Here is a 27,460-nt window from a genome sequence, read left to right on the forward strand (position 1 = left end):
CAGTACTGTCCCTCACCAGTGGACAGTATTCACTCTCTGTCTGCAGGACAGTCTCAGGCCTTCTTAACCAAATGCCAGGTTCCAGGACTTCTTCAACAGGACAGTCTTTCACCAGTGGACAAATCTGGCAAAATAACATCAAAACAGACAGACAAAGTACCAGCAAAACAGCCATGTCTCCTCAGTCCTTGGCAGCTCAGGGGGCAGGTCTCAAAAGTCCAGGGCAATTCAAAGCGGCCACCAGCAATCCTCTTAGTCTCTCTCTCTCTCCACGAGGTGCTGCTTCCAAAAAAAGATCCTCCGCCTCTCTCCAGTGTCTCTCCAAATCTACGTCACCAGCTCCTCCCACTTCAGGACTTTCTTTTCCTATCAACAAGCCCATCCCACATGTGGGATTAACAAACTCTGGGTTTTAATACAATCAATTTGAAAACCAAGCCAATACAGGGGAATCTTTAATTGCCATTACTATCACACCTGGCCAGTAGGGCTAGACTCGCTGAAGCAATGAAGTCTAGCAGTAAAGTTATACTTTGAGAAGGACCATGAGCAAGAGGTAGGTTAAATGAAAGATATTTATGTGGGGGTGTGGGGAAGGTAGGTAGAGTCTGGGAGGGGAAGGGATAATTATTGGAGCAATGAATATGAAATACAAAGGAACAAGGACCAGAAGCAGCAGCCATAGACCCAAGGAGTAGGTTGGCAAAGAGGTAGCAATCAGATCTAAGAGGTAAGACAGAAAGACAATCCTAGGTTAGGCTGCAGTTCGAAAAAACCAAGTATCCAAAAGACTGAGGGTGGGCAAAGAGTTTCTATATAATTTGTCATGCTAAATAAGGTGGGAATGTCTGCATCCTTTTCCATTGTCATGTGATGGTGGCCTTCCCATCCTTGTTGCTCTAAATAATCTTCAGCTGTGGAAAGCTCCCATCCACCACCTGTATTTCTTGAAATGGCAGCAGACAGGGCTGGTGGTGGTGAAGAATGAGAACTGATGTAACCCTTACAAAATTAACTATGTGTTATGCCTAATCTTTCCTATTTTATTCCTTGAGGATAAGGACTGTCTCATTTTTGTTTCTCTAAAAATTAGCCTAGTGTCTTGTATTCAGTAGGTATTTAATAAATGTTAAATTGAATTCATTGAATAACTATGGAAATATACAGACTAGAAAATAGATACTTTTAAAAGAATTTATTTGCAATTAGAAAAACATGCATGTCTATGTATATATGTATATATATCTTTTATAAATGGATTATTACATAGCCTAACTGAAAATATCTCTTTTATTTTTGTTCATTAGTCATAGTTTCTGATGTGTGTGTATTTTTGTGGGAAAAAGAAGAGACTGTAGCTAATTTGATCTAAAACACTTCACATGTTAAAATAAACCAAGTAAGAAATGTGTGCATAGGAATGTGCAAGCGCATAATTTTTTTTTACACAGTATGAATTTTAGAGCTGGAAGTGACCTTTGACATAACTTCTCTTCCCCCTTTTATAAATGAAAAAAACTAAATGTCTTGATGAGGTCGTACACCAATTAGTGGCACAGCCAGGGCTAGAACCACCATGTCTCCTGATGCTCTTAGCATCATGATAGCTTTGACACATAAACCTACTTATGCTAGCCATGGATATATCACCTAATTTTCCTGGCTAACAAGTGAACCCTTTTAAATTTGTTTTGTGTTTTAACTACTTTGCTCTTCCTTTTTCTGATAAGGCTTTGTGTATTCTTTTTTTTTTTTTTTTGCCTTTTGGAGGGCAATTGGGGTTAAGTAATTTGCCCAAGGTTACATGGCTAGTTTTTTTGTGTGGGTGTTAAGTGTCTGAAGCCAGAACCAAACTCGGGTCCTCCTGACTCCAGGGCCAGCGCTTTACTCAATGTGCCACCTAGCTGCCCCAAGCTTTGTGTATTCTTATAAGAATAACTTGTATGTAAATTCTTTCTCTACAATAAGTTCAGTTTACTATCCGTGTTTGAATGCTTGAGTACTTCTGTGATAAATGTGAAAGAAATAAGGAAAGTGATCATTTAAATATGACTACAGTTTCTTCAGTCTCTTAAGAACAGCAATTATTGATTTCAACGCATTGGAAGTTAATAGAATTTCTGATTAAGAATATAGTTCCAAAAGAATAAAAATTATGGACCATTAATTTGCAAAAACAGGCACTGGAATCATAAAATTGCAGATTCTTTAATTTAAATAAGAAAAAAGAATTTAGAATCATGAATTGGCCAAATGAACAATCTTACAGTAGAAAAGGCATTGGATTAAGAGACAAGAAAGTTTAATTCTGGCCAAGCTCTGATACAACCTTGTTAAATAAATCACTTAATCTCTCTGAGCCTCAGTCTCATCAGGGAAAAATGAGGAGTCCAGCCTAAATTCTCTCTGAGTTCCCTCCCAGAACTAAGATTCTACAAAGTTATCCTTTTCTTGCCCAAAGTCACACGGCTAATAAGTATGTCAAGTGTCTGAGGCTGCATTTGAACTCAGGTCCTCCTGACTCCAGGGCCACCTAGACGCCCTGATTCTACAAGGTTACTGAAACCTAACCTTTTAAAATTTAAAAAAATTTTATGTATTAAATAACTAGTAGAATTTCTTATTCTATGTAGTAGAAATATTTCTGAAAAGTTGCTCATAAGTGATTTTTTGGTAATTCTTACCATATTTTAAATATGGGACACAAATAATAGTTTCTTCTTTAAAACAATTTTTTGTAAAGTAAATAATCATTCTTTAATTTATATGTTGTAAATATGGAATAAGGCAAGGCAGTGCTATGTATTTACCTAAATCTGACCTATAGGTTAAAACTTGGGCTGTTTTCTATTTGCAGAAGAAGTCACGTGAATATAAGAATTTAAAACAAGAATGTATTCAAACTCATAAAGTGTCTTGTTCATTCTAATGTACTCACCATATTCTTTATATTTCATGGAAACAGGTTTTAACTATTATACAGTTTGTGTTTTCTTAACTGGAAAAGAAATATTCTGGAATATTCTCCAAATCAGAATAAATTAAAATAACTATTTTGATTAAAAAAAAATGAATTAGACATTTTGGAAAGCTGCTTTAACTCTTTTGTGGCTCAACACCATCATTTAGTAAATTAATACCCTGGTAGTAAATTACTACTCCAGTTCAATATAGTGATTTAAAAGAAGCAATACCCTATGCTTCATTTAAACTCAAGGAGTTGCTACCTACCCTGAAGGACATGACTTGAGTGAACTCTAATTCAGAAGAGTAATTATAAGTCACAAGGGTTGATAGTGTCAGGGTAAGACTGCCACAGTAACTAGAAAGTCAATGTGTGCTCCTAATGTGACTCAAGATATGATGTCTTCATATGATACTAAATGGCTCTCTTGGAAAGTTAGAGTGCCTGAGGGAATCAGCAACTAAATGTGACTAGTACCTTCAAAAAGTGCTTTAATTCAATCTTACTAGTATGAACCAGGTTAGAACAGTTCAGTACAAAAACTTGTAGTTTTGAAAGCTTTTGATTGAATCTCATATTCTACCCCTACCCCCACCTCCAAAATGTAAATTTAAATTGGCTCCTAACCAAGAGAACTACGTTAAAAAAAAAAAAAAGCCACATTCCTAACTGATAGGCATTCTTAGCCTGAAGCCTAAATATTATTTTCATCCACAGAAGAAGATCCACCAGGTACAGGTGAAATTTGTAAATACCCTACCAAATTTGCTACAACATGCTTATTAACATTTGTCATCAGCCTTTCCAGCTCTCTGATTTACTGGTCAACTAATTCAATCATCTTCTCTCTTACTTCAAATAAATACAACATACCAACTGCATGCTGCCTAAGGCAAGTTTGGAGACATGTCCCTCTGAATTTAGTACCATTCTCATTCAGATCAGATGTCAGAGTGGAACACACAGTTGTTTAAATGGCCTGCTTGGCTGCCCTTTGCCCAGTAGCAATTTCAGCTATTTTACATTCCACAGTAAAGTGTAGCAACATGTTACAGCTCACACTTAAAATGTAAATAAGAGATTAAACTTGTCAGACAAGACTCTCCAAATGTTGCCCAAAGGATATACATACATAAATACACACACATACATATGTGTGTATATCTTATAAAAAGAAACAGTTCAATCTTAGGGTTATTTGTTACTTCAATATTCTAATAAATTATTTTTAGACTACCCTCAAGTAGAACTACTTGAATCATAGGGTTGTCAGATATTTTAATTTTCCATTAAACTATTTAAAATGAAAGGAAGGTAAAATTTCAATTGTAATATGCAATAAAACCTTTAAAAGGTTCTCTGATCCATCTTCTCTCTCTTTTTTTTTAAAGGCATTTATTTGCTTTAGGCTAAGCTATTTTGTTTTATCTAAGCAAAAGATTGTGATCTTTTTCATTATTGATTTTTAAGTTCAACTAGGAAACCTTAAAGACAGCCATATCCATCACAATTGTTTGATGCAATGTTTTCATTTCCCACATAGATGGGTTCACGTGAAGTAAATGTCCACCACACCAGTAATTGACTTCCTGGACACTCTCCTCTGTTCTACTGGTTTTCCAACAGAAGGCAAACCACTTTTCCATGCTTGTTAAATTATTACCTAGGAAGAGTCTGGCAATTTTCCATTCCTCTAAATTTTCTGGCCATTTTATTTTGATCTGAACTATAAAAACTTTGTCTTTTGCTTCTTTCCCAGCCAAATGTCCAGTAGGGATCTGGACCTGGATAGTGATTTTTTTTCCCATTTTGACATTAGGTTACTCTGCGTGAGACAGCTATTAATACAGAATTATCACAGTCTATTACTTTCTGACTCATGTTAGCCAGGAGAAAATTCTGAAGCCAAATTAGATTTTTTTAAAAATAAAGTATGCGGTGTTTCCAAAAGGCTATGTTTTTTCCTTCTGTAATTCATAAAGAACTTCTTTTTTTTAAATCCACTATCACCTATGTTTTGAATGGTTTGAGGGTGTTGTGGTGTTCCTTGATTTCCAGCTTTCTTCCCTATGAGCAATTAGTGAAATGAGAAGCAGATATCTGATCTCATTTGGCAGGTTACGCCTCAGTTGAGGTCAAAGTTGCCTCCTCTTCAGTTCCACTTGCATTATAAAGTTCTCTTGTTGGCTTTTTGAATGTCTGCCCATTCTCCTCGAAGATCTTTCTCGAGGTCTCTCTAACCATTTACTTATGACTTGACTGTACTGATGGATGTAAAAACTAAATTTTTCCCCTGAGTGTCTGTATCACCTCAAAAATCATATAAACAGTACTTCTGATGGAGAAATGGTCTTGAAACCAGATCATGTGGCATTTTATTGCCAAAATGAAGTGGAAAGTAGCAAAAAGGAGAGACAGTTTTAGGGAGTTTCAGAGCCAGCAGAAGTCTTAGATTATCTAGTTTAACCCTTTCATTTTGTAGGTGAGGAAATTGATGATTATGAACATTCCTTCCAATACTTCCATATTCAATTCAACAATCATTTCTTAGCTCTGTTACACATGCTTGTTGAATAACTAGGTCAGGTGTTGGAGCAAAGACAAGAATGAAAACAGTCTGACTTCAAAAAGTTTAAATTCTGGGGTCAAGGGCACAACATATTCAAAGATTTGGACATACAAAGCATGTACAAAGTAAACAGACAGTAATCTGGGGGCGTGGGGGGGGCACTAAAAATTGGGAGGGTTGAGAGAGGTCTCAGGAAGTGGAAGGTGAGCAGAGCCTTAAATGAAGGGAGAGACTCTAAGAAGTAGAAGGGAAGAAGTGAGAGAGAACCTTCTAGGCTGGGCAAGACCACAGAGCTGGGAGTCCCAATATCATGTATGGGGAGCAGCTAGGAGGCCAGCCTGTCTGGAGCAGGAAGTGTGTGAAGGTGAGGAATGCCAACTATGTTTGGAAAAAGAGGGTGGGATCAGATTGTAAATATATTCAAGTAGAAGAGTTTTCTATTTTATCTTAGAAGCAATTCTTTGAATTATATAACACCTTTGCAATGAGCTTCTCTACTGGCTTATAAGTGAGGAATCCAGAAAATTAGCTTTGGACCAGGAACTAAGAATGACAAAGCTGATAATGGCAGAAGGTAGTACAGTGCCTTGGCTCTTGTATACAAGGCAGGTAGTTTATTTGTGTGCAACGTGGAGAGGAGTACCAGGAACTCTTTAATATTACTTTTTACAGATGCATTCAAATATATTTTCATCTGCTCCTGTGATTTCATTACTGTAGGCAATTCCTAGTGTAGAAACTCCCTCTCCCCTGCTGTGGCAAACTCTGCTGTAACCTATGGTCTCAGAAAATACTCTGAAGAACTGAAAAGTTAAGTAACTTGCCCATGGCCAAACAGTCATCATGTTTCAAAGGCAAGTCTTGAACCTGGTTCTTCCTAACTCCAAGGCTTCCTAACCCTGTATCTACCATGCCACACTTCCCCTTGCAGGTATTTTTTAATGTCAGAAAGTTCTACTCTCTGTGTCATGAGGGTGTTTACTTGTGACAAGATATGTCTCATTACAAAGAAGGCTCAAAGCCTCACCTAAACATGGTGAATTTGGTTTTCAAAGCCTTGTTCCAGGTCTGTCACAAGGAGACTCTTCCTCTCCCTTCACACTCAAATAGGGTAAACATTTCAATTAGACCCAGAACTCATTCTTAATATTATATCCTAAACAAATCACAAGCTCTATTACCATCTCATTTTTTTTAATGTCACCTGTCACCATGGCCTTCACCCTTGGTATAGCAAAAACGCTGAGTGCAATGTTTGTAAAGTGTATTGAGTTCTTTGGGGAAAAGATGCCAGATAAAGAGTCTCATATGAGATACTGCAATCAGAAAAGACATTAGAGATAAAAATTCCTAGAGATGAGGAAAGTGAGGCCTGGAGACAGTCATATAGTATACAGGTATAAAGATATACATCAAAGTATAAAATTGCATGTAAATTTAAGTGAGTATTCCCAGGTGAGCCATGGAGTTTGGTAATTAGATACTAGAAAAACTGGAAAAAAGGGATTTGAGTATTACCTATGCTCAACTTACTTAGCAAACTGGAATTTTTTCACAAGCTTCTGCTGACACACCTTTGACACACCCTTCTTGTTTATGTAGCCAACTCATGAAATATGACAACCCCTTTCAAAGCTTTAAGTAGAAGAATAGTTATAGACAGGTGTCTGGAGATTAGATTGAAGGTACAAACAGGTATTCCTGAAACTGAAAAGTGGTGGTTAGAAAATGTGAATATCCTAAGGAAGGCGTAGGAAAGCTTTGGGCAAAGACTAAAGCAAACCAGGAAGGTTTTAAAGGTGAGATCTGAAAGAGGAAATGACTCATTAGCAGCTTGGAGGGAGGGAGTTCCAGTTAGGTGAGGTAAGGCAAATAAAATAATTGCAACAGTGATGCTGGAGACTATTTTAGACTGAGTGATCAGTTACTACAGAGTAAAGCGATCTTGGACATTTTGCAGACTTTTACTTAAAAGAAATCAGCCCCAAATGCTGGGCATTATCACAACAGGATTAGAAGTAAAACAAAGTATTATTCTAACCTTGTCTAAGGTCATGACATCTCCTTTCTTCTAATATCTTGTGTAGTTTGTGTCATGGAATCTTTAAAAAGGCAACCTAATGATAAGAGAAAAATAAATGTGGGGAAAGGAGGGGTTTTCATATGGAGAGAATTCAAAGGATTAAAGCTATAGTCTTGGAAGGAAAAGCTGAAGAGAGATGCTTGAAGTTTATAAATTCCTGAAGGGTGTGAGCTGGGTAAAGACAGAATTATTCAGCAAATCCAGTAATGCTTTAATTAGTAAGCAATGAAACCTGAAACTTGAGAGTTAGTTTCAGGACAAATATGAGGAAATAGGTATTTTTTACAGATATTAGCTCTATTACTACTACTTGTCATACTATAGATCTCTAACAGGATACCAAGTATACGTCTAATCTTTTGAGGCTGTGATGGAGAACAGCCATGTCTTTCCACAAACCATTTCTTGTTCTTAACATGAGGAAGTTTGACTCCATCGGGTGGTTTTATATAACCTGAAGTACTCTATGGTGCAGCCAAACCAGCCTTCTTGCTGTTCATCATATATGAGAGTACATCACTTGCCTCTGCACCTTTTCATAAAGGCTGAAATGTACTTTCTTCACCTCGACCTCTTAGAATCTCAAACTTCCTTCAAAACTTAGTTCAAATAACATCTCCTACAATGAAGCCCCTCCTGATTTCTCCAGTCTCTTAGTGCTCCCCCCCATTACCTTAGATTTACTTGGGATATATTTAATTTTTTTCTGCTTATAAAACCATATTCATATGTCATCCCTTTGTCCAACCCTAAACCTACAGCTTTCTCAGAGCCTCCTGAGGAGGTACATATGGGGTTGATGAGACACAGTAAGTCCAGGAAGGGGAGGAGTAACACTGGGAAGTAGAAATAACTCCTTTACATGATGATGAGGAGGAAGATGATGAGGAAGACTGCCATCAGGCAAAAGAGCCCCACATTTTCAGAGAAGGAAAAGCACAGAATAGGCTGAAGAAGAGAAGGCATTCCTAAGCACAACCAAAGATGAAGCTTCCAAAGGTGGTCCTGGTTCCTAGCCCCAGAGCCAGGCACCACAGTGACAGCCCCAGCCCTGATGAACCTGGCTGTTGGATCAGTGTCCCAAGACAGCACTGGTTTGGAAGTCATGTTTGGGGATGAGTGAGGTCATGGGATCGAATGCCGCTGAGATGCTGAGGCTCTCATTTGTTCAAATCTCTGAATGGAAGAAATAAATGGGAATAGAGAGATATAATTCTAGATATCACCATCTTCTTGCTAGCCAGTATGTTTTGCCATTGTATTGGTAATGGTATAGAAATTGTTTTTGGTAAGCTGTTGCATGGGCAATGTTGCATAATTTTACACTTTCAGACTAAGAAAATAGTAGAATTTACTGAAGAAAAAGAGTTTTAAAAATATGCCTTGTGGGCTTTAGCTTTATATATGGAAGACCCCCCCCCCGACCTAGATTGGGAAACCTAGACTTAGTCCAAGTTCAACCAATGACTAGCTGTTTGATTTTGTGTGGTTCATTAGTAGCTCTGAACCTTAAGTTTCTTCATCTGTAAAATAAGAGAGTTAGCCTAGATGACCTGTAATGACAGCAACTATATGCTGACATTAAGAAAGGAAATTCTATTTTTAGCAGTTTCCTAAAAATATATATCCTTAATTAGACCATGGATCCTGATTTTTGGCTAAAAAATATGGCTATAAGGTAACTGACCCCATATTATATACATATATACACATGCATATATACATTACATACATATATTATATACATATTATTTATTTATGACTCAGACTTGTCTTGGTAACTGGGGGAAAAACTGAAGGAGAAAAAAATTTAAAACAAAAACCAGCTAAAGTCCAAAATATGAAAAGTATACACATTTAGATTCTGCCACAAATGTAAATTATATTTATGAAACATGTTAAGTCATTATCAAAATTGATTTACAGTAAGCTTTCCAAAACCCCTGAAATTAGCTACTCCTTCCTCACTGGATACAGCTAGGTGACACAGCAGATAAAGTGGTGGGTCTGGAGACAGAACACATCTTTCTTAGTTCAAATCTGCCTCAGACTCTTACTTACTTGACCCTGGGCAAGTCACTTACCCCCGGTGACCTCAGTTTCCTCATCTGTAAAATAATCTGGAGAAGGAAATGGCAAACCACTCTAATATCTTTGCCAAGAAAACCCCAATTGGGTCATGATAAGTTCAACTGAATTGGAAAGACTGAAAAACAAATAACCCCACTGATAATACCAAAGAACTAAGCTTTCATATCAAGCATAAGGGAAAGGAGAAAGCCTTTGCTGGTTTTAGGGACCTCCTTCTGTAGGTCATACAATGCAGGAGGGGAAATTAATGTCTTTTTAGATTTCATTGTTTCCGTAATTGTTAAATCTTCATTAGCTATTAAGTGGGCACATAGCTTCACAGAATAACTGGCTTTTTGGTGGGTGAACTAGAAATAAGATGGTTGCCAGTTTGAAGATAGGAAAAAAACAAAATAAAACAAAGTACGACAACATTTTAGTTACATAAAGAAAATAGAGGGGTTGTGTGTTCAAGTCACAGAATTAGAGGTGGAAGGGGTCACCCCACTCGTCACAAATCTTTAAAAAAATTTTTAAGACAAGTAGTCATCTGGCTCCTGCTTAAATACCTTTAGTGATAGGTCTCAGTACTTCCCAAGGTAACCCCATTTCATTCTGGCCAAGTTCTAATGGTTAGGAAGATTTTTCTTATATAAAACTGAAATGCACTTTTCTATAACTTCTCATTTGTAACTTTTTGCCCTCCAGAGCAATCCTACTAAATTTGGCCATTTCCTTGAAGACAACAGTGCTGATGAGACTATAGGAGAGACTGACGCTAAAGCTGTTGGTGGCATAGTGTACTAACTGAAAGCAAAAGCCAAAGACCCTCTTGGTTTGATAACCTGTTAGTTTCTCAGGACTAAATCATGAAAGCCTAAATTCTGGAATTCATCTTTTGATATTTCTCTCAAACTCTTTTGATCCCTGGCTTTAATTCTATTTTTGCTTCAGACAGCTCCCTTTCTGATTCTGGCCCTTTCAATGAATGAGTGTTCTTCCTGGTCCTTATTCTTGGCTTTGTCATGCTTTTAGTCTGACCCTTTCCAGCACTCTTACCCCTTGGCACCATGACAAGGACAGGCTATAGTAGGAGATGAAACACACAATCTCTCTTCCATACGGTGGTTCTTCAAATATTTGAAAATAACTGTCACTTGCCCTCTGTTTCCCCTTATGGGTCAATTAAGTGGGCCACACCTGAAGATGCTATGCGAGGCATCTTCACACCAGAATTCTAATTAGAACCTTGGTGCTGATTTATTTTACAAGCTTCCCCAGGCCTTGTCTAGCAAATGCCCACCTCTTTCTTAAATGTAGCTGAGTGGTCAAAGGGATTTAGGATGCATCACAGAATTTGTAGCTATACGGGCCCTCACAGTTTCTCTAGTTCGATCCTGTCATTTTACATGAGGAAACTGAAGCCCAGATAGAAGTGATTTTTCTCAAGATCAGGTGGTGTCTCATATCTTTTGTCTCAGCATTCATATTCATTCTCGTGTATCATCTTGTCTGCATTGGATTTGTTAATTAGCCAGTTATTCCATAGGTGTTATTCTAAAAAGCAATAGAATGGTTAGGGAAGAAGAGAGATCATAAAGAATTAAAGGATAAGAGAGTTTTGAGAAAATAGGGAAAGTGAATAAATTCTTTCAAAGGAGTTTGATTATGAAAGGAACAAGGAGAGAGTGTTGAGGTAAAGGTTTATTTTGGGGGAATTTGGGGAGAAGGAAAAAAACCTTGGTATATTTGTAGGCTGAGGAAAATAAACCAACAGAGAGAGAAAGTAAAAGTTATAAAAGAAAGTGGTGATAAATGATATTATAAGGGGGGATGGGACCAAGAGTTCAAGAGTTTGTCTTGAAGAGGGACATTTCTTCTTCCTTGAAAAGAAAGATGAAAAAGATGAAGTAGAAGGTGAGCAAAGACATAAAAACATTTGTTACGTGGAGAAGAGGGGAATGGAGGGACCTTGTAGTTTATAGCTTCAATCTTCTTAGAAAATAGAAGATAACGGTCATTTGATGATATCGAGGGGGGCATGTTTGGAGCTGGAAGACTTGAAGAGCAAGAAAAAAGTTTTGGAACAAAGTCCATTTGCAATAATAATAATAGCCATTTATACAGCTCATTAAGGTTTGCAAAGAGCTATCAATATTATTTTATCCTTACAACAACCCAGAGGGAAAGGTGCTATTATTATTACCACTTTATAGACAAGGAAATTGAGAGTGTGAGAGGTTAATTTGCTCAGGGTCACACAGCTAGGGAACGTCTAGGGCAGGATTTTGAACGCAAGCCTTCCTGACTCCAAGTCCACCACTGAGCTATTTAGCTGCTCTTGTAGAAGGTTCCATGATCAGACCATATATGACTAAAGCATTCATCAGGTTTTTCTGCTTTTCAACGATGCATTCCAGTCAGTCACTGAGTCAATAAGCATGCACTGAGGCACTGTGGCAGTGAAGTTCTAGGGATACAAAGACAGGCAACATCTGGTTCCAACCCTGGAGGGGCTTATATTCTAAAGTGAAGACAACATGTAAATGGAAGGTAATCTAACATGGAAGGCACCAGCAGTGGAATTTGGAGGAAGGAACTATATTACTGTGGACTGATTATTTATTTATTTAAGGTGGCTAGTTCATTTAGAATTAAAAGATACAGCTGATCAGTGTCCCGAAGAGGACAACTAGAATGGCAGTGGGTTTGCAAAGAACGATATTTGTGATTCAGCCTACAGAAGACTTAGGCAATATGAGATTTCTCCTGCCCCACACCTCAAAGTCCCTCTACATTCTTCACTCATTTTTTTGTTTGCTCTAATCCTGGGGATGAGGTGGCCCTTCTCCTTGTCAAGGTTAATTCTTCTACTTGTACTTTCTGTTTTCAATCAATTAAAAAAAAAAATGAAAATCTGCCTTCTCTCCCTCTGCACTCCCTACTCCCAATAAGGAAAAAAAAAGAAAATCAAAATCTTTTATTACAAACATGTATAGTCAAACAAAACAAATTCCCAGAGTGGCCACGCCCAAAAAAAGGTCTCCATCTGCACTGAGAGCATCACCTCTTTATTTGGAAGTGGATAGCTGACTTCAACACAAGTCTCCTGGAGCTCTGATTAGCCACTGTGTGGATCAGAGTTCCTAGGGCTTTCAAAGTTGATTGTTTGGAACCATCCTCTTCATCATTTCTTACAGCGCAGCAGTATTCCATCACACTCATGTGACTTGTTCAGCTATTCCATAACTGATGGGCACCCTCTCAGTTTCTAATTCTTAGGCGTTACAGAACAGAGATGTTATAAATATTTTTGTACATATGGACCCTTTTCCTATTTCTTTAATCTCTTTAGGGTACAGATCTAGCAGTGATAATACTAGAGCAAAGAATTATGCATAGTATAATAGCTTTTGGGGCACAGTTCTAAACTGCTTTCCAGAATGGCTGGGTCAGTTTACAGCAATACCACCAATGTGTTTTCCCATAGACTTTCCAGCATTGTCATTTTCTTTTATTTTTTGGTAAACTTTGTCAATCTGCTAGGTGTGATGTGGAAACTCAAGAGTTGTTTTCATTTGCATTTATCTAATTATAAGTGTCTTAGAGATCTTTTTCATATGGCCATTGGTAGCTTGGATTTCTTCCTCTGAAAAGTATATGTTCATATCCTTTGGCCTTTTTCAATTGGAGAATAGCTCATATTCTTATGCATCTGAATCAGCAGCCTATATAATCTTAGAAATAAGCTTTTAGCAGAAAAACTTAATGCAAAGTTTTTCCTCCCATATACCTGCTTCTCTTCAAATTTTAGCTGCATTTAGTTGTCTGTGCAAAAAGTTTAAAATTTTATATAACGTAATTTATCTTCTGTAACTTTATTTTTTGTTTGGTTATGAAATCTTCCCCATCCAAAGATACGACAAATAATTTCTTCTCTGTTCCTCTAATTTCTTTATGATATCGCATGTAATGTCTAAGCCACATACTCATTTGGAGTTGATCTTGAGTTGTTTGTCTATACCTGTGTTTCGCCAGACTGCCTTCCAATTTTCCCAATGGTTCTTTCAAATACTAAGTTCCTTTCCAAATAGCTGCTGTCTTTGGGTTTACCAAACACTGAGATACTGTACTCGGTTGTTTCTGTGTATCTATCTGTGCTTTTCACTTAGTCTAAAGATATTTTCTTCAGAAGCTTGTTCCACCATTCTCATCTTCAATATCTTCCTATCTTCTTCCACATGATGCTTTATAAGCATGTTCAAGTCTCCCCATATTTAAGAAAAACAAAACACCACCTTTCTTTAAACCTGCTACTCCCTTATTCTGTATCTCCCACATTTTTTTTAATTGCTAAACTACTAGTAAAAGTAATGTACACTGGCTGCCTCTCCTTCCTTATTACTTGCTCTCCAAAGCTGCCAATGATCTGGTGGCTAGATTTGATAGGTCATTCCTTCCTTGATCTTTTTGCTGTTTTTAATAATGTTGACCATTCCCTCCCAGAAAGTCTCTCTTCTCCTGGCTCCTCACTGCTCCTTTCTGGTTCTTTTTCTACCAATCTGACCTTTGCTAGTTAAACTTCTACTATGCCCTAAGCATCTCATCCAATACTTTGTCCTGGGCCCTCTTATTTTATCTTTAAACTTTTTTCCTTTGTGATCTCATTGGCTTTCATAAGTTTAATTATTATTCTACACTGATGACTCTGACATCTCTATATCCAGTCCTGTTTTCTCTACAGAACTCCAGTTCTATATCTTTACTTTCCTATGCATAGGTCTGAAGAAGCAACTCTCCTGGTGAACAAGACATTCCATCTCCTGGCCCCAGGCATTCTCCTTGACTGTACCTCCATGCTTTAAATGTTCTCCCTCCTCTGCTCTGACTACTGACCTCCCTGGCTTTCTCTAAGTCCTAATTAAAATCCCACCTTTTACAGGAACCTTTCCCCACTCTCTCAATTCCAATGCCTCCCCTCTCTTTATTTATTTTATTTATATATTTATTTATCTCCCTATTTATTCTATACATAGCTTGCTTTGCATCTATTTCTTTGCATGTTGTCTCCCCATTAAACTGAAGTCCTTTATAGGTAAGGACTGTCTTTTGCCCCTTTTTGCATCTCCAGTTTAGCACAATTCCTGGCATATAGTAGATGCTGAATAAATGTTCAATGATTTATTGGCTCCTTGTTTCTTCCAGTATAAAAGAAACTCCTTAGATTGGCATTTAGTAACCTATTAATTTCCAGCTAAAATCCTACTTTCTATAAGAAGCCTTTCCTGATCTCTCTTAAGACAAGTTCCTTCTCTCTATTGATCATTTCCAATTTATCCTGAATATAGCTTGTCTGTTTGTAGTTATTGCATGTTGTCTCAATCACTGGATTGTGAGCTCCTTAAGAGTAGAGAATGTCTTTTACCTGTCTTAGTAGCCCCTGTGTTTACTGACTGTACTCCATGCACCAATCAAACCGGGCTCCTGGCTATTCCCTAGATAATATGCCATCTTCTGCCTTCATGAATTTGCATAAATTATTCTCCAGCCCTGGGGAGGCATTCCCCCTTCAGCATTCCCACCTCCTCAAAATTCCAGTCTTGTTTCAAGACTCAGTTTTATACTCCCAACAACCTCAAGCTAAAAATGTTCCTTCTCTTCTCCGCTATTCCTAGAGCACTTTTTTTGAGTTCTTTCCTTTACCCCCATAACTAACATTGTATTTACAGATGTATATGACTTATTCTACCCACCCCAGGTAAGGAATATTTTGTATTAGGCTTTGTATCCTTAGATAACCTAACTATGTGCTTTACCCCTTTCCTTCTCATGTTTCTTGTAAGTCTCTTTATCCTCCAGACTAAACGCCCTTTATTCTTTAATCCATTCTTTTTTGGGAGGCATTTAATTCCGGGGAGAGATACTCAAACCCTCATAAAAAGACTATTCACTCTCTAAGATTGTAGACACGTCTAATAATAATCTTTTCCCAGCCCATAACAGATGGAAAGCAGCAAAGTGAAAGCAGGATCAGGGTACATTCTAGGGAAGGGAAGAAGACTTTTCTTGTTGAGTTGTTTTTCAGTTCAGTCGGCCTTTTTGTGACCCCATTTAGGGTTTTCCTGGTAAAGATAATGGAGTGGTTTGCCATTTTCTTCTCCACTTCATTTTACAGATGAGGAAACTGAGGCAAATAAGGTTAAGTGACTTGCTCAGGATCACACAGCTACTAACTGTTTGGGCCCAGATTTAAATTTAGGAAGATGAGTCTTCCTTATTCCAAGGCCCTAGACCCTATTAGATGCTCTTAAGAAGACCTTTATCCATTCTTAAAAACATATTTTATTGATCATTTGTTCTTTACTTGATATGGGGTGGTGCCCTATACCATTTTGTTTATCTTCCTTAGAAAAATGTTGTGAAGGTCCCTTTGGTGATGTGGGCCATAAAACTGAATGCAGTATTCCAAGTAAACCAAGCATATCAGAGATTTTGTTCTGGTCACTAAATTCACATTAACAAGTTACTTGTCTCTACAAAGTAGAAAATGGGCAAAGCACATAAATATAAGCAAATCTCAAGGATATGGAGCCAAGTATGTTTAATTTCCCAGAAAACGGTTGGAGGGGACATTTAAAAAGGTTATACCTTAGAAAGGCTGAAAAGTACCTGAAATTCTTACTTTTAGAAATTCATTCCAAAAATTTACAGCTACTTTTAAACAAGCAAATTACCCTTCTGGGGCTAACACATTAGATAAGCCATTACAATATCAAATACTTATCTTAAATTAGTTTATCAGAGATAATAAGCCAGTTACTTGGGGAGGCCCATAAAACAGATAAATTTTGCTAGGGTGTGGCTGGAGAAGAATGGAAGGGACACAAAAATGAGGAACAGGAAGTCTGATGAAGTTGGAAAGAAGCACTGGATTTGGAGTAAGACAACTTGGGTTCAGATCATGATCTCTGATATTTACAATGCATAACCATGGACAAGTCACTTGACTTCTGGGCCTCAGTTTCTTCATTTGTAAAATGAAAGCTTTGAGGCTACACGACCTCCGAGGTCTTTCCCAGCCACAAAAACTATTTAAAAATGAAGACTGATAAACATTTATTAATAAACATTTGTGCTAGGTGCTGGGGATACAAAAAGTGGCAAAAATGCTTTAGAGAGGTGGTTAAAAGGGAACTCTCAGATGCCAGTTACAAATACAATAACAATCTTATCTGATTTATTTAAATGAATGTCTTTATAGCACTGGGGAAAAGCGCTGCCCCCTCCCCACAACCCCAAGCCTCAAAGACCGAGCTTCGCCCGTACAAGCACCTATGCCTGCAGCCTAGACTTTGAATGGCCAGGATTTTAAAGACTCCAAGCTAAGGAAAGGGGTAGTGTCGAGTGGATGTCCGGCGCGGTACTGGGCACCCCAGGAAAAGAGGGAAGGGTTTGAGGTGAGAAGAAAAAGGAACTTTAGAGGCTACCTTCCTTTTTCCCTCTCCCACGTGCCACACACGAGCTGGTCACCCTCAGCAAAATCCTGTACAGCATAAGACATGGAGAGATGGAAGGGGGAGCAGTAAAATTACCCTCCCCCAAAGGGCCGGAGCCGTCGTCCGTCTTAAGTCCAGGGTGGAAGGAATCAAACCGGTCTCAAAGTCCAAGGGATCAAGCTCTGGCCGTTGAGCCTGGGTTACTTGCCAAAGAGAGACTCCCAAAAGCCCTTAACAGAGAAGAAACTGGCATGTGCTAAGAATCCAAGAACGAGGGAGTGACAGACAGAGAAAGAGGCCCCGACACTCTGGGGCGGCGTGAACTACGCAAGGAATGCGAAAAAAATGTGAGGAATCCAGGGCTGGCAGAGTCTGGTGGCCGGCGAAAGAGCAAAACCGGCTTAAATCCGGCCACTGGCAGCGGCCTCCCTGCTCGTATCACAGGGTTGAATGCAGGGAAATGAGTGGGGCGGTACGAGCTTACTCGGGAAGGTTGCAAAGAGGAAAGTCCTGCTGTCCAGATTTTATCGCGCACCTAAAAGTGAGCAGAGGAGCTACTGGGTACAGCCTAAGGAGCGAAGCCCTGGAGCGGAACTGCTCTGCCATGGGGGGTGGGGGAGAAAGGGGAGACCCACAACTCCTCCTACCTCGCGTCTTGGCCCCTCCCTTCCTCAGTGCGCTTGCGCATCGGTGTAGCCGGACTCTATTTGGCTATAAGATTTGCGGCAGCGGCAACAGCGTAGCTTACCCAGCATGCCGCGCGGCGGCGACGGCTGTACGACTACCCCTTTCCCTCCCCCGTCCCCCCACGTTACCCTCCTTTCCCCCTCCCATCCGCCCCCCCTCCCTCCAGTGAGTGAGTGAGACGGGCAGATGGAGGAGGGACTGTAATGGCGGCGGCCGGCAGCTCCCTGCTCTGACCCGCGGCAGACACTTAGCAACGACCCCCTCCCCGCCCCTCTCCCCGCGGGCCGCCGCCCAGCCGCCCGCGCGGGGCCCCCTTCCTCCTCCTTCCCCCCCGCCCCCGGCCGTCCGCGTTTCCCCCCGCGCCCCGGCCGGGGCCCCTCACACAATGGATGAGCTCCCAGGAGGAGGCGGCGGCGGCGGCCCGGGGATGGCAGCCCCTCGGCAGCAGCAACAGCAGCAGGGGCCGGGGGTTAACATGAACCTACAACCGGGAGTCGGTGGAGGAGCGGCCGCCGGCGGGGGTCAGCCAACGGCGGCTCCGGCGGAGGGTGCGGGCCCCTCTTCGGGCCCGGAGCTGTCCCGGCCGCAGCAGTACACGATCCCGGGCATACTGCACTACATCCAGCACGAGTGGGCGCGCTTCGAGATGGAGCGGGCGCACTGGGAAGTGGAGCGGGCCGAACTGCAGGTAGCCGGTCGCAGGACCCCGGGGGTGGGGGGGGGGGGGAGAGGGGCGGGGAAGGGTGGAGGTGGTGGGGCCCGCGCGGGGATCCCGGGCCCGAGGGCACCGGGTCGGCGAGACGTACCTTGGGCGGCCCGGGCCAAGGAGGAGCGGCGGCAGCAGCAGGTCCTGGCAGGGGTCCCCCCTCCCCCCTCCGGCGGCAGGAAGCTTTCTCCGCGGCCCTTACTGGCTGCGCGGTGCGGGCTTCCTCGGGGCAGCCATTTTGGTTTCTAGTATGGCGTCCTCCGGGGCTTCTGCGGCGGCGGCGCCGGCCCAAGCTGGAGATCCGTGGGCCCGGGACGATCCCTCCGCCGAGCCCCTGGGTGGGGGAGGGAGGTGGTGGCTGAACGCGCACGCGGCGGCGGACCTCAGCCCTTCCCCCCTCGGGCCAGAAACCCTGTCCCGGATGGTGCCGGGCTCTTCCTCCTCCCCTTTTCTCCTCCTCCAAGCAGGTCCTCCCCCCACCTGCCCTTTGACAGCTGCCCTCCTCGGAGCATCCCGGCACCCTCCTAAAAGGATTTTAAGTTTTCACTCCCCACCTGATGAACTTTGCTTGGGCGGCCTGGTTCACCTAGGTGGTGTCCCCTCCCCCCCTCTCCCTTTGGGTCCCTAATATGCCTCAACTTTGGACCAACTCTTGAACTCTTGGATAATGAATAATTTTTAAGTGACTTCAGTTGGCTTCACTTAGCCCTGAGTCCCAAGCAGTCACTTCCTTCTGTCTGCTACTTGGTTTTAGGTAAAAGAGAAAAGGGCAGATTGGACTTAAATCTGGTTGGAATAAAAACAGTTATTTGCATATTTCAAACTCCCTTTTGGGAGAGGAAATGGAAAATGGTATGCCTCACCCTGAAAAATGGGAAGAACGTGAGTGTATAGGCTTTTGCAGTAGGGAAGGGGCTTGTATTCAAGAATCTATTGTTGGTGTATCTGTTGGCAAGAATGTTTTAGTGGACGTTACCAAAGTGTTTTATTTTTAAGCACCTTTCCAAGGCAGATTTAGGACTGGGGTTGTGGGAAGCATCTCTGCTAGAAAGCACTGCACCTGTTCTTTTTTTTGACAATATGTTTAGTTTGGATGCAATATTGTAGTTTGTTGTACGTGTGCACACTAAATAGGTTAATATAATATGGAGGGAAAAACTATACCCACTTTAAAAAGATCTAATCTCAAATATCTAAATCAGGCCAGTAACGTTTTGGAGCCAATAGGACTTTTTTTTTTGTCTTATAAATAGTGAAGTCACAAAATGAGGTTAATGATTTTTTTTAAAGTGAAAATTGTAATTTTGCTTTTGAAATTGTCTTTATTAAGTCCTAGAAAAATAAGATTATGAGATTCACTTGATACGGGTCAGCTTTTTTTTTTTTTAAACATTTGTGGATTTTATCTCATTTGATATAGACTTTAAAAACATGAACTTTTAAAAAATGTTTCAATTATGTTCACAATGCTTATTGCCTTAGATACTTTGGGGGTGTTTTTAATATGTAATCGTGATATATGGTGCATTGTGCATTTTAAATGACTTATTGAAAATTTGTAGTGGCCTACAGATAATATTATATACTGTGGACTACACAGTTACCCATGTAAGTGGACTAATCATTTAGAAAAGGGTTTTTAAAAAGCATCTGTGTTGGAATTTAAGTTTATTTTATTGAATTATGCTAGTGTTCATATGTAACATAATTTGTATAGTGTAGTCGATGGGTTTGAAATAACATGAGGAAGATTTATTAGGTATAATCTTTTGTCCCATTTTTGTGTTGATGGTTTTGAAATGCAATAGTGCAGTCTAAATGTTTATGACTAGTGTATTTTATAAGGAATTAAGCCTGGGACTCTCTTATTTTAGGATTTTTCTAAATAAGAATTTCCTTAGTCACTCTCAAACTGTAGTGTAACACAAGCAATAAATGTTACTGGTATACTAGTGGAGTTAAGTTAGTGATGTTAATCCTATAATGTCTATTTTGACATTGCCCTTTCTATCCTTTCTCTTTTTGACACTCCTTTCCCTGTTCAGCATCCTATCTATGCTTGCCTGTTCTGGGAAAGTCTTGTCCATGTCCTCTTGTAAATCCTCCACAGAGGATGGGCCTAACCTAAGCCGCAGGACCATTCTCTAGAGTTCTTCACATTGCTAGGTCACAAGGACCCTGGGTGGTCATTATTAGTTAATTCTTACTCTTGCTAGTGACCAATCCATTTTTTTTTTTTTTTGGTCTCTGACATCTGATAAGCTGTTTCTCTTGTGTAGCTCACACCAACTATGTGCCTCTGATTTGCTTCTAATTCTTCAGAAACACTAGTACAATGCAAAGAGTAGAGGATTTGTAGGCAAACTGTGTTCAAATTCTAGTTCACAGTTACGTAAACCCACCCAAGTCACAGAACCTCTCTGAGACTTAGTTTCTTTTCACTTTTGTAAAAATAAGGGAGTTGAACTAGATTACTTTTAAAGTTGCTGCCAGCTGTATCTGTGATCCATCTATGACCCATGACTCTCCAAATATACACTATTACTAGGAGAATACAGTATTGTTCATTTAAAAGATGCATCTTAATTAAAGGAAAAACTTAATCACCAAAAGCAGTGCATTATTTTCCAAAAGTGAAACAGCTTTCTTTCACATGACCAATTCTGAGACCAGGTTACTATTCATTTTGCACAGTATTTACAAAATAAATGTATTGATTGGACCAGTTTTATGAATTGTTCATCCATATAATTTCTAAGGGAGATTCTTAAACTATCAAGGAGGCTGTCGTGCAGTGGAAATAGCACTGGATTTGAGGGCCCTAGGACCATAGCTTGACTCCTGCTTTCTGCTTCTGTGACATTGGGCAAGTCATTTCACTTGTAAAGAAAGGCCTCAGTTTTCTCCTATGTAGAAGTAAGAGGTTAGATTAGTGTAATGCCAATGTAAATTTTAAAGATCTTCCCTGCCCCTAGGCTAAAGTGCACCAGAAGCCTGGGGAGGGAGGCTTGTTTTTCAGTAGATACTTTTTGATTGGCCAGTGGGTCAATAAGGTTGTTACATTCTCTGAGCCAGGAGAAGGCTATATAAGCCCTGATGTGTAGCTTTGTTTTGGGACTCACTTTGAGAAGTGTTCTGTGATTTGATCTGAATTCTGGGAAGCCGTTGTTGAGAGTCCCCCGGCTTTGGAAAACCCAGAATGTGGAAACCCAGATGTTGACTGGGTATGGATGTAATGGTTGGACAGTTTGGAAATCTGTCTACTTGATGTTTCTGTCTTGATAATTATGCCTGTATACTTTGAGGTTCAGGGTGCTGACCTTTTCTCCTGAACAAGGTAAACGATATATGTCTGACTGATTAAAGTAAGCTTGTTAACCCATTTTGAGTTGCTTTCCTTTAACAAAGCAGATCCAAGAACCTGTGTGAGCAGGCACCCTGGGGACACTGGGGTGCTTGCTGCAACAATTAGTTGCTCACAATTCTGTGATTTTAGGATTCTGCTTGGTAATAAAATTAATTTCAGCTTAGTTTTTCAAGACAACATAACTTGTTTCTCAGCCATGTGCATTATGTGCTATTTTGGAGGCATAAAAAGTTCTTATTTTCTTTAACAATTTTTGAAAGTCTGTAATATTTCTTTCAAATGTAAAGTTGGATTACTTAACTAGTTACTAGTTTTCTCAATTTTACAATTAGCCTATTGAGATTTTTTTTACTTGTTAAGTTTTTGTTGACATTTGCCAGTTGTATATGTGTGTGTGTGGGGGAGGGAATTCATGTCATTATTTTAATGAAGTGTCAGTGCATTTCTAATCATAAATTTATCTTTTCTAATTCATTATTTATGTTAAACAGTCTTTTCTTTTTAAATTTTGAGGTCTAAATTGTCTCCCTTCCACTCCCCTACCCACTGAGAAGGCAGGCAGTATAATATCAGTTATCCAAGTGAAATCATGCAAAACATTTTCAGAAAAAAGGAAAAATAAAGAAAGTAAGAAAATCACACTTCAGTTTGTATTCAGTTCATTAATTCTCTCTGGAGGTACATAGTATTTTTTCATCGTTGAGTCCTTTGGAATTGTCTTGGATCATTGTATTGAACAGAGTAATAACCAAGTTTTTAATAGTCGGTAGATCATTACAATATTGCTCTTACTTGCTCATTGTAAATTTAACTGTATTTTAAAGGCAAGCCTAATAATTAAAATACAAATTATATCACTATTGCATATGTGTATACAGGCATATATTATATGTGTGTGTATGTATATATTTTTCTAGAAACATGATTTCTTGAATTATCCAGAATATGTTTTATCTGTGGAATGATATCTCCTTGAGGGAAGAGAGTGCCCACTTTTGTATTGGTATTGGTGGTGTCTGACATTTTTTTCCCCCACTTGGACTGACCCAGTGATTTCAGAGGTTTAGGGTACTCCCTCTACCAAGACAGTCAAACTTTGTTCTGAAACTTAATAGTTTTAGAGAGATGCTTGGGGCACTGAGAGGTGGTGACACGATTACTTTATTAGAGGCAGTACTTGAACCTAAGTTTTCTTACTCAGAGGTTAGTTTCCTACTTACTATACTACTCTGCCTTTTGCCTGGCATATAGAAAGTACTTAATAAATACTTGCTTGCATGATGGTTGTAGTGTGTTTCATTGCAGAATTATGAAGTTGATCTCATTCCCAAGATAGTCCCTAGTCACTTTAAAAAGCACAACTTAGATTTGGTTGTTAATATTGGATTTCTCTAAATTGGTTTTGAAATATCTTTAGTTGGGCCTTGTCTTTGTTATAAGTTTTCCTTTTTCCTTAACTTGTAATTTTCTAATTTTGTATTCTTATGTGGTACATATGTGTTCCTTACAGTTTTTGTATGTGGTGCATACATGTGGCTTTGTCATCGTCTTACTTTATAGTACTTCTGAAATTCATGATCCACATCTATGTAATGTGGTACTTAGTCACTTAACTAGTACAGATTATAAACCCCTACTTGTTTTAGTAGATGGTATTCATTAGTTGCTATGACTGAAAAAACTAGTCCTTTTACAAGCTTATGTCCTGGTAGTGATCTCCAAATTTTTTTTTCTTTTTTTTTTTTTTTTTTTTTTTTTTTTTTTTTGCATGGGGCAAGGCGGGGCAGTTGGGGTTAAGTGACTTGACACAAGGCTAGTAAGTGCTAAATGTCTGAGGCCAGATTTGAACTCCGGTCCTCCTGACTTGGTGTTCTATTTACTGTACCACCTAGCTGCCCCTAGGCTTATTCTTAGGTAAGAAATGCAGCCTGTGCCTGTACTTTTAAAAAATTTTTCGATTTTGATAGAAAGAACTGTCAGATTACACCACGTTGTTAATGGACTTCAGGAACCTATAGGTCACTTGCTTGGGAGCCATCTGGTTTTAGTGGAAGGTTATCTTCTATAAGTTAAAAATACATTTGAAATGAATATAATTTTAAAAATTGCTATAGATAGAACTGTTGAAATGAAGATTCCATTACTTTTTTGTTGTTCAGTCAGTTTTCATTTATGTCTGATTCTTTGTGACTCCATTTGGGGTTTTCTTGACAGAGATACTGGAGTGGTTTGCCATTTCCCTCTCCAGATCATTTTATAGATGAGGAGACTGAGGCAAACAGGGTTAAGTGACATGCCCAGGGTCAGCCAGCTAGCAAATGTCTGAGGCCAAATTAGTCTTTCTAATTCCAGGCCCGAACTCTGTCCATTTATTTTAAAAGTTCAACTTGTTTCTCAAAAAAAAAACCCAAACCCTGTCTCTTTTGACTCTGATCACCCAGATTGGCCATAAAACTGATTAGTATGGATTGGAATGGGGAAAGACTTGAGTCTAGGACACCAGGTTATGCAGTAGTTCAGTAGATTGGTAATTTGGGTGTAAAATAAGATGGTGACATTAGATTTGAGTAGAGAGAAAGACATAATAGGGCTGTTGTGAAGGTAGAAATAAAATTTGATAATAGAGTGGATATATATGTGGTGTTAACTGTGAGTCATTGAGTGTAGCACCAAGGTTAGATACAGGGGTAGGTGACTGGGAGGATCATGGTACCTTCAACAGTAATGGGAGAGTTGGTCAGTTGTGAGGGTTTTGGAAGAAAAATGAATTCTGTTTTGGAACATGTAGAATTTCAGATACTTCAGTCTGAGATATCCAAAAGGCAGATGGTGTTATGGAACTGAGCTTGGGTTAGAGCTGGATCTACAGATCTGGGAATTATACCATAGAGATAGATATTTTGTAAAATAATAAAATACTTCTGTTGTCAAAATGCTACATATTATGGATCCATAACATTATAAATATTAAATATTATCAGCTTATAAACCTATGATGTTAATAACCCCTACCTTACAGGGTTGTTATGAAGACCAAAAGAGTTACTATGTGTGAAGTCCTTAACACTGGGCCTGGCACAAAGCAAGCTTAGTAATATAATATAATAATGTATTAATTATATTATTAAATATACTAATAAATGCTTATTCCCTCCCTCCCCCTTTTATGGCAAGAACTGTTTTGTTTTGCTTTTTTTGTTGCCACTGTGCTAGTAACATAGTAGGTGGTTAATCAATGCTTATGTTTTGATTGGGATGGGATAGCTATGTAATAGTGACGTTTGACTGGGGCACAGTTTATTAATAGGGGAGCTAAGAATGCTTTTCCACCTATCACAACATAACCTCTGCTTATATTTTGCAGGAAATTGAATGCCAGGCTGAGGAGTTTGAGCTTTATTCTTTGAAAGATTGAACCATTTAATTTGTTTGTTGGTTTTGCTTTTTTGGGGGGAGGGCAGTTGGGATTAAGTGACTTGCCCAAGGTCACACGACTAGTTGGTTGTGTGTGTGTGTGTGTGTGTGTTAAGTGTCTGAGGTCGGATTTGAACTCAGGTCCTGCTGACTCCAGGGCCAGTGCGCCACCTACCCACCCGCATTTAAGTTTTTTGACTAGCAAATTGATATGATTTGAATCTTGCCCTACGACAGGGCTTCTTAACCTGGGATCTGTGAACCTGTGGTTTGTGGGGGGGTTTTGGTGACAGGATTTCAACAAAATTGATTTACTTTGTAATCCTATGTACTTTATGCATTCTAAAAGTCTTCTGAAAAGGGGTCCATAAACTTCACTAGGAACAACTAGGTGGCACAGTGGATAGAGCATTGGGCTTGGAGTCAGGAAGATCTGAGTTTAAATTCCCACCTCAGACATTTACTAGCTGTATGACCCTGGAGAAGTCAATCCCTATTTGCTCATCTGTAAAATGGGGGCACATTGGAGAAGGAAATGTGAAACAATCCAGCATCTTTGCTAGGAAAATCCTATGCAAAAGTCCATGGGCTCACATAGAGTTGAACATGACTGAACAGCAACGGCAAAAGACTTAGCGAGATTTCTGAAGGGGAGACTTCTGAAAGGTTAAGAATCTCTGCCATACCATGTTGTTTGTGTGTAGCGTGAATTGGAGTTGTAAAGAAGTTGGAGGCAAAAATTAGTTTTGTGGCTGTTATAATGGTCCAAAAACTAGTAAGTTCCTGGAGTGGTGACAGTGATAACAAAAGGGGAGTGGGACTGAGTATATTGCAAAATGAGAGGAGATAGGATTTTGCAGTTGAATGGATAAGAATTGGGAATGAGGATAATGGTAAGATATTGAACATGATTGATTAGGTGAATGAAAGTAATAGAAATAGGGAAGTTAGGAGTTTGAGGATTTTGAGATGCCAATGGTATATCCAGGTGAAGATAGTTAACCAGCAACTGGAAATAAGGGACCAGTGCTCAAGAGAGGTAAGTCCCTGTGAGCTGAATCATTCATAGAGAAACACTGAACTTTATTCTTAGTAATTTTTATCTACATTAATACCTAAATATAGCACTTTGCATATGGTGTTGACACTTCGAGTTAAATGTTCAGGTGGTTTGGGTGAGTGAGTGATGAAATGATTTGAGTGTTTGGGCAAGGATTATGGAAGCTGAGGACTCAGAAAGACTTTGGATTTGGTGATTAGAAAATCATTAGTAACTTTTGAGAGAACAGATGTCATGATAGGGGTGGCAGTTGGATTGTAAGAGACTGGTGAATAGATGGACCAGACGTTTCAGTCAGTAAGTATATATTTTCTCTTAAAAAAAGTTTGGTGTATTTTTTTTTTTTTACAACATGGCTAATATAAAAATATGTTTTGCTTGATTTCACATATATAATATATATATAATCTTGCCTTCTCAATATGGAGGACCTAAGAGAGGGAAGGAATTTGGAATTCAAAATTAACAAGTTTGGTGAGTGGGAGAGGGAAGAGAGCACAGTTGGTCAGAGGAAGGGAATTCAGAATTCAGTATATTATAGAGAGAGCCAGCTAAGTGATTCAGTGGATCAAGCATTGGGCCTGTAGTCAAGAAGACCCTAAGTTCAAAGGCAGTCTTAGACATTGTGACCCTAGGCAAGTCATATAACTTGTCAATTTTCCTCAACTGTAAAATGGGTATAATAAATAGCACACACCCTGCCCAAAGTCAGGAAGAACCAAGTTTGAATTCTGCCATATATTTTCTAGCTCTTTGAGCCTGAGAAAGTCACTTAACATGTTTGCCTGGAATGACTGACCTTTCTTCATCTTTTCCTCCTACCTTCAAGTACTAGCTAAAATCCTGTTTATGAAGTAAGAAGCATTTGTTGATCCTCTTTAATTTGCTCCCTCTGTTGATTATCTCCAATTTATCCTGGGTATATCTTTTTTTCTTTTTTTGCCTTTTGGAGGGCAGTTGGGGTTAAGTAACTTGCCCAAGGTTACGCGGCCCGTTTGTGTGTGTGTGTGTGTGTGTGTGTGTGTGTGTGTGTGTGTGTGTGT

At 39.5% G+C, this 27,460-nt stretch overlaps 2 protein-coding genes across 10 annotated transcripts in view; one reads left to right on the plus strand and one right to left on the minus strand.

The window, feature by feature from the left end:
- Positions 1-18,812, minus strand: part of AP4S1 (adaptor related protein complex 4 subunit sigma 1) — a 63,873-nt gene extending 45,061 nt beyond the window's left edge. For 5 of the 6 annotated variants that reach the window (XM_069106004.1, XM_069106003.1, XM_069106005.1 and 2 more), the window contains exon 1: positions 18,677-18,812. The gene's annotated coding sequence lies outside the window, so the exon portion shown is untranslated. Of the gene's footprint in view, positions 1-17,174; positions 17,743-18,676 lie in introns of those variants that run through there. The other variant, XM_069106001.1, reaches the window with a different exon arrangement.
- The window catches only part of STRN3 (striatin 3), a 104,784-nt gene continuing 95,535 nt past the window's right edge, over positions 18,212-27,460 (plus strand). For 2 of the 4 annotated variants that reach the window (XM_069105995.1, XM_069105997.1), the window contains exon 1: positions 18,213-18,558. In XM_069105995.1, coding sequence (XP_068962096.1) covers positions 18,256-18,558 — 303 coding nt within the window. In that variant the 5' untranslated portion in view covers positions 18,213-18,255. Of the gene's footprint in view, positions 18,559-27,460 lie in introns of all 4 variants that reach the window. The other 2 variants (XM_069105996.1, XM_069105998.1) reach the window with 2 other exon arrangements.

The sequence above is a fragment of the Petaurus breviceps genome, unplaced genomic scaffold (genome assembly GCF_028583685.1).
Source record: "Petaurus breviceps papuanus isolate PSGF00001 unplaced genomic scaffold, PetGlider_PUasm1.0 77, whole genome shotgun sequence".
NCBI lineage: Eukaryota > Metazoa > Chordata > Mammalia > Diprotodontia > Petauridae > Petaurus > Petaurus breviceps.